Source organism: Embiotoca jacksoni, unplaced genomic scaffold (assembly GCF_022577435.1).
Source record: "Embiotoca jacksoni isolate LCO1_2020_lvr unplaced genomic scaffold, fEmbJac1.0.p SCAF_26, whole genome shotgun sequence".
Classification (NCBI taxonomy): Eukaryota; Metazoa; Chordata; class Actinopteri; family Embiotocidae; genus Embiotoca; species Embiotoca jacksoni.
The window spans coordinates 1,777,672-1,784,489 of NW_027185377.1; the positions used below are offsets into that span (position 1 = coordinate 1,777,672).

The window sequence follows — 6,818 nt, forward strand, 5'->3', positions numbered from 1 at the left end:
ATTTATTATGGACCTCCTATCACGTAATACGATGGAAGGGTGAAGACGGGTTTTTTTTAACTCATATTTTTGAAAAACATCATCTTACTGTTACCTCCTTCCTGACCAGATGCAAAAATAAAATGCTGCTTATATATCAAAATATAAAAATAACAGTAATATGAGCCATTTCACTGAAGATTGAGGGATTTAGGAATACCCGTTTAAAATTTAAAGCATTTATTGAACATATAAAAAACGGGTATGAAAAGGGCACAAATACACTGAATGTAAATAAAACTAACAAACCCTGATTGATATAAAAAAAAAAAAAAAAAAAATGAGGGGAAAACAGTAAATATGTCATTTTGGACTGATTTAGTTCATTAATGCCAACATTTGTATTTGGCGACGATTCTTCAGGATAAAACACCAAAAAAACAACCAATCACAAAAGATCAACATGCTTTAACTTTACAGGTGCAGAATTTTCCAATAATTTCTGCAGGAAGTTATTAAGGATTGTTTTAAATATACTACAGATTTATTATTTATTAAAATAAAGCATCGCGTCTTAACGTGAATTTATGAGCGAGTTACATTTGGCATCTTTTGAGTTTCCCTGCTCATAAACCTTCCCCCCCCCCCAAAAAAAGGGACCTGGTTTTTGGTTGATTTTTTTGGTTGTTTAAATATCAAAATGTCGCAGCTTTAAACGCACAGGACCATCCAGTTCTTCCCGTCACCACCGGTGTGCAAAATACAGCAAAGTGAAATCGTCATTAAACCTGGTTCCATTTAAAATATAATACGAGGCACGAATAAGAAGATGATATACAAAAAACAACAACAGTGGACTTTACATGCTACATGACTGCAACCTGGGGTGCTTTCATCATCACAATAATAAACATACAGGAGGTTCCTTTCCCAGCTGAGGAACCACCTTCCTCTGAGCTTTGCCTCAGAGCGCCCTCTGGTGGCCACCCTCGTCCACGTCCTCCCCGAACTGCGGTGCAGCCACCATGAGACGTGACGCTGCTCATCACAGCGAAGGTCGTCGTGGTCGCGTGGATCTGAATCAAAGTGCACATCATTAAATCATTAACTGTCCTCTTTCTCTCCAAAACGCCACCAAAGCGTTAAAAGGCTGTTCGACGTGGCTAATTAAGACATCTCCGGGGGAACCTGCAGCTCATTAATAAAAAAAGAGAGAAAAGAAGCAGCAGCTACTGTCTGGAGCCGGTTGTGTTGCGGCGAATAATTAAAAACACTAACGGGAGGCGGGGCGGGCGATACGCTTCACGTCCGGCCTCGTCCTCGTCTTACAGCCCCTCCCCCGATGACTTCATCACACCGACACCGGGTACACCAGTACCGGACCGGCAGGTCAGAAGTCACGCGGGTCTACAGAGCCACGCAGACGCACGGGTGTTTGAGGCACACGGGGAGGATGCCCCGGTTGATCTGGTGGAAGTCCACCAGCTGCAGCAGGTCGATGAACAGCGTCTGGCCGTCGTCCATCGTGAAGTACTTCCTGCCGCTGTCCTCGCACTGCAGTGGACGAGGAGAGAGAGCAGGCGGTGAGGGCGCGTCACACACACACACACACACACACACACACACACACACACACACACACACACACACACACACACACACACACACACACACACACACACACACACACACACCGAGGGGAACTCACGGGGATCACCAGGTAGTGTTTGGTCTTCAGCTTGTAGCACAGCGACAGGACGAAGCACTGCAGGTGCTGCTGGCTCTCACGGATCAGAAACATCCTGCAGGAAAAAAAAAACACACACCGACCGAGGAAGGATAAATCATTTCACTTCTTTACACACGCTGTGCATTGGCAGCACATCTGGTCCTATAATGCATAAATTTAGATTTATTGTATATAATATATATAGATATATACTGTACTGTATATACTGTGCATTTTATATTTTATATTTTTACTGATACTTTACTGATATTTTATTGCTTTCTATTGTTCTATTATTATCTTATTGCTTCCTGTATGCTGCTGTAGCGAAAAAATTTCCCCTCGGGGATTAATAAAGTAACTACCTAACCTCACCTAACCCAACCTAACCCAACCTAACCCAACCTTATTGCATTGTGGCCTCTTTTATTTTTTAGCTAGAAGTGACCATATTTGGACGAGCTGGGGAGGAGCAAAGGGGTGGATCTGACACTATGCCCCGCCCACCTATATTGGAATCCAGGCACGCCCTCAGCACGGACCTATTGTCCAAAATGTTATGTTTCCTTCGAGTAGCTGGTAGGTTACAAGAACGAAGAAAACTTTGTGATTGGCCAGGACGTGTGTCACTCAAAATAGTCAGCCAATCAGAATAGAGAGTCATTTATATATTAAAAACAGCCTGTTGTTGGTAGAGCTGCAGAAGTCGACGTACGAGAGCTAATGCACTCAAACTGAACGTAGGCGTTTCATTTTAACGGCGATATACAGAATGGTTCACTATTTCCTGTCATCTGTCGTCCTGCACTCACCCGTCCACCAGCCCCTGCTTCTCTATCAGTCTCTGAGCTTCTTTTCTGGACACGCCGCCATGAAACCACGACTGGGTCTTATGAATCGCTATAAAAACAAACATAAAAGACATGAGGAGGATTTGTTTTTTTTAAGGAACACTTGGATCAGGACTGCGTCTCCTCTCGTGTGGACTTACAGGACGGCCTGGCAGCAGAGTTGAGGTTGGGCAGGCTGCACCTCAGAGCCTCTCTTCTCTAAAGACGAGAACCAGGAAACAGAAGGTCACAAAGAAACAATAATTACAGTTATAGTGTTTTATTCTTATTTACTACTTCGACTAAAAGGACACAAACGCAAAATAAAAACGGTTTCAGCTTCATAAAGTTGTTTGTTGGTTTATTTGTCCCCCCCTCCATCCTCCCCCTCCTCCCTCCCCCTCCAGGCTCCTCACCCTCCAGGCTTGCCCCTCCTCCCTCTCTGCGCTCTGGGCCTCCGTTGGGTTCTGGATGACCCGTCCTCCAGCTTTCCCTGAGAAGTCCATGGCCACCAGGCTGGCCTCCGACTTTGACTGCACACACAAACAAACACATTTTAATTTTTTTTTTTTTTTTTAAACAACCAGTGTGTTTATCTGCCTGAACGTGATGTGACACAACAGGAAGACTAGTCGTGATGTTGAGTCATGTGACACTTCGTGATGAACTCACTTTGCCATCTGTGAGGTTTATTCCTTCCAGGCTTCGTGGAGCCGAGTTGGACAACTGGTAGTTACAGTGGAGCTTCTTCCCATACTGAGACACACACACACACACACACACACACACACACACACACACACACACAGTCTCATTAATTCATTATTCAGTGATTTTACTGCCTACAGAACGGATATAATCCACTTTTCTTTTTCTTTTTTTGAAGAAATCCTGAGAATGAACCACCTTAAACAATCTGAACGCTGAAGTCCAACATGTTCGCGTCTGTTCGTTCTCGGCACACAAGATCTTCAGGGCCTGGACACGGATGGGATTTCTGGAAGGCTGTACAAACACACACACACACACACACACACACACAGCAAAAAGGTCACTTCAGCTCGGCCCGACTGATCCCGTTCTGCCCGGAGGAGGAAGTGCTTCCTGCCCGGAGGAGGAAGTGCTCACCTTGATGCAGAAGGTGAAGTCTGCAGGTGCTCCGTAGAGTTTGCGGCTGTTCACCACCGTGTACACGTTCAAGTCCTCCAGATCGGCCACAAACTGCAGGTGACGAGGCTCCTGGTGCCCGAAAAACAGGAAGCAAACCCACGTTACAGCGGCCCGGTGCGAACAGCCCTCGTTACTTCTGTCTGGAATATAAAGCTGCGCTGACCTTGGACGAGCCCTTGGTGGAGCTGTAGAGGCCGGAGCGGCGGAGGAAGAAGTAGACCTTCCTCCAGGTCTTCCGGCTCGCTTCTTTAACCTGCAGGAAGCCCTGGATCTCCGGACACGTCCCCGACCTCAGCAGGTTCTGACGAGGAAACACGGCTCACTGTTAACATTTATCTGGATTAAATTCATTTTAAATAAATAAATTGTTCCCAAAGTTTCTTAAAACTTGTAAAATCAAGTGAAAAGATAAAAGTTACATAATTCTTTGGTGTTTTCGGTCTTTTTGTTCGTCAGTCTGAATAAAGCTGATGAAGCCCCGAGCCGCAGCCCTAACGAGGATTACCCAGAGTTCTTAGCGTCCGCTGATGTTCATGAATGAGCTCCTGATTTTACCTGAATGAGCTCTGATGATGTCATCCCTTTACTGACATCAGCGCTGTCGGAGATCATGCCCGCAGGGAAGAAGAGCTGCGGGAGGAAGGAGAAGATGGTCGTTAAAACTCCTCCGAGGAGCGGAGACCTCATTTACAAGACAAAGAAGCTGCTTCTTCATCATCATCATCTTCATCATCATCATCACTTCAGCTGATTCTGGACCGCGATTATCTCCAACATTCAGATAAAGCTCATCTCGCAGGAGTCGCTCTGCTTCATGTTTTAAAAAGGTAAAATAATAACTAAAGCATTTAATCAGCAATTATTTAAATAACTGATTAATTGTTTTGTTTTTTTCCAGCCAAATCTTTTTTTTTTAAATTAGCTGGTTTTAGCCACACAAATATGCAGATTTTTGGCATATTTTGCAGTAAATATAATTTTTTTTAGTTTGAGAGTCATTTACAAAAACAAAGAAAACAAACAGCAGGCAAAAGACTATTTTTCAGACTTTTAGAAATCGAAAATCAGGCTGTTTTTTGTGGGGTTTTTTTTACATTTCAGGCCTTATAGAAGCTAAATTAAGTGTTTTTATAGACGTTTCAAGACGATCAGATTCCGGTCTGCTCCTTCAGGAGGCGGTGTGGTCGCGTTGTTCAGGAACACCAACAAAAAAAACAGTTTCCAGTGTTGAGCTGTCACCTCCGCTTTTAAGAGCGCTATCTGAAGCGTTGAGTCAGCGTGTCTGCACCGGCACGCAACCTGCCAATCATTCCGGATCAGAAACCACAGTGACGAGCGGCGTGATCGACGCCTGCCATGACAACCTGTTGTAAACATTTTGTTTTTGTGTGCGAGCGCAGCGTCGTACCGTCGGCTTCCTGAAGAACTCGTACTTGGCGTAGTTTTTGCAGAACATGAGTCTCGTGTCGCCCTTCAGAGACCAGGTGGCCTGAACCTCCAGCACGGCCTCGTGGTCCTCCAGACATCTCTCTGGAGGGAGACAGGACGAGGCTGTGAGGGTTTAAGCGTTTTCATGTGCGTGTTTTCACCTCGGCACTCCGTTGAAAGGTTTTATTTTACCGAGGCCCAGCGAGGGGTGGAGCTCCAGGAGGGCCCAGTTCTCCTGGTCGCTGCAGTGAGTCGTCTGGACCAACAGGTGGCACACTTCTCTGGCCGTGGCCCCCGGAGAGACCCACACCGACCGGCTGTGGTTGTCCTCTCCAAACACCTGTATCAGCTGAGGAAACGTACAATTTTTTTTTTTTTTTAACTCAAAATTGTACTTAAAATACTGAAAAAGGCCTCACAGCAGTGTTACTACAATATAATACATCACATATTAGTATTCCAGTGTTTTTACCGCAATTAAATACATCATTTCCATTTGAAGCAATTTTTTTACACTGTAAAAAAAAAAACTCTGGCCAAAATACTAATAATTAAAGAAGTGACTTAAAACAAGTTGGCCCAAATCCATATTAACTTTAATTCCAGACCTTAATATCTACAGTTTCCTCCTCATATTCAATCATTCACACAGATACCACAGAAACTTCTAACAACATGGTATCAGGAAAGGACACGTCATATTTATTTGGATTAATTTCAGAGGAGATGTTTGACTACGAACAAAAACAGTCAGCTTGAAAACAGAATCAATCAGAGCCCTGACCAGCAGAGTAAAAACACCACACGTTGCATCAGCGTCAATAAACTTCAAGACAAGAAGCCAAAACCTGAAGCCAAGAAGCTGTCAGCTGTGATGCCGTGTTTTAACGTGCCCTGACACGCCAACAGAAAGGCCTTCAGATTCCTCCTAATTTTAGACTGACGCAAGGTGACTTATGTTTACTCTTCATCTTGTCTGCCGCTCAACTTTTTTTTGGCTTCGTATCTAATCCTCCTTCCTCCTTCCTCCTCCTCCTCCTCCTGCTGAGGTGAACAGGCTGCAGGTGATTCCTCGGTCAGGACGTTAACTCAAGAGTGACGTCTGGATCCGAAGATGACAAAACCTGCCCGACCAGAAAGCTGCAGCTGTCAATCAAGATGCGCCGACTGGTCGGGCGAGTGTCTGCGTCAGTCGGGGATAAATAGAGGCTGCGTATTGACCCGGGGAGGATTACAGGGGTAGGGACGGAGACAGCGGTTTAATATCCTGTCAGTCCACATTTTAGTTTCTGTGACGACAACTCAAAGGCAACAAGGTGAGACAGCAGACATGAGATCAGATATTCAATCACAGACTGGAAAAAAAGTGTTCGTAGCTTCCAGGTCTGAAAAATGAGGTTGAAGCTGAAGTGTCTTCAGCTGCAATACCAGCGAGTGCCACTAGAGGTCGGCTCCAAAAAGCCTCCGGCTCCATAGACTCCCATTCAACTTCTCTCATCAAATCCAAAGTGAATAAAATGTGTCCATCAGTTATCTCGGTGTTGTTAGCTAAAGTCACTCCTTATTAGTTTTCTGGAGGTCCATCTGAAAATAATCCCTCATTCATTAGAAAAGAAGATTCAAGAAGACCTGGTTTTGGGGGTGCGTCTGTTTGATTGACAGCTATAACGAGAGTTTGTCAC

At 44.8% G+C, this 6,818-nt stretch overlaps 1 protein-coding gene across 2 annotated transcripts in view; it reads right to left on the reverse strand.

The window, feature by feature from the left end:
- Positions 1 to 222: 222 nt before the first annotated feature.
- Positions 223 to 6,818, reverse strand: part of grb7 (growth factor receptor bound protein 7) — a 10,828-nt gene continuing 4,232 nt past the window's right edge. Inside the window, exons 4-16 of one of the 2 annotated variants that reach the window (XR_011178809.1) lie at positions 5,329 to 5,485; positions 5,117 to 5,238; positions 4,264 to 4,338; positions 3,872 to 4,009; positions 3,667 to 3,777; positions 3,445 to 3,543; positions 3,211 to 3,294; positions 2,955 to 3,071; positions 2,700 to 2,757; positions 2,521 to 2,608; positions 1,688 to 1,781; positions 1,258 to 1,533; positions 223 to 1,055 (exon numbers count right to left, since the gene is read on the reverse strand). Coding sequence is in view for 1 of the 2 variants with exons in the window: in XM_069160002.1 (XP_069016103.1) it covers positions 1,387 to 1,533; positions 1,688 to 1,781; positions 2,521 to 2,608; positions 2,700 to 2,757; positions 2,955 to 3,071; positions 3,211 to 3,294; positions 3,445 to 3,543; positions 3,667 to 3,777; positions 3,872 to 4,009; positions 4,264 to 4,338; positions 5,117 to 5,238; positions 5,329 to 5,485 (1,290 nt within the window). In the remaining variant the exon portion in view is untranslated. Of the gene's footprint in view, positions 1,534 to 1,687; positions 1,782 to 2,520; positions 2,609 to 2,699; positions 2,758 to 2,954; positions 3,072 to 3,210; positions 3,295 to 3,444; positions 3,544 to 3,666; positions 3,778 to 3,871; positions 4,010 to 4,263; positions 4,339 to 5,116; positions 5,239 to 5,328; positions 5,486 to 6,818 lie in introns of both variants that reach the window. The other variant, XM_069160002.1, reaches the window with a different exon arrangement.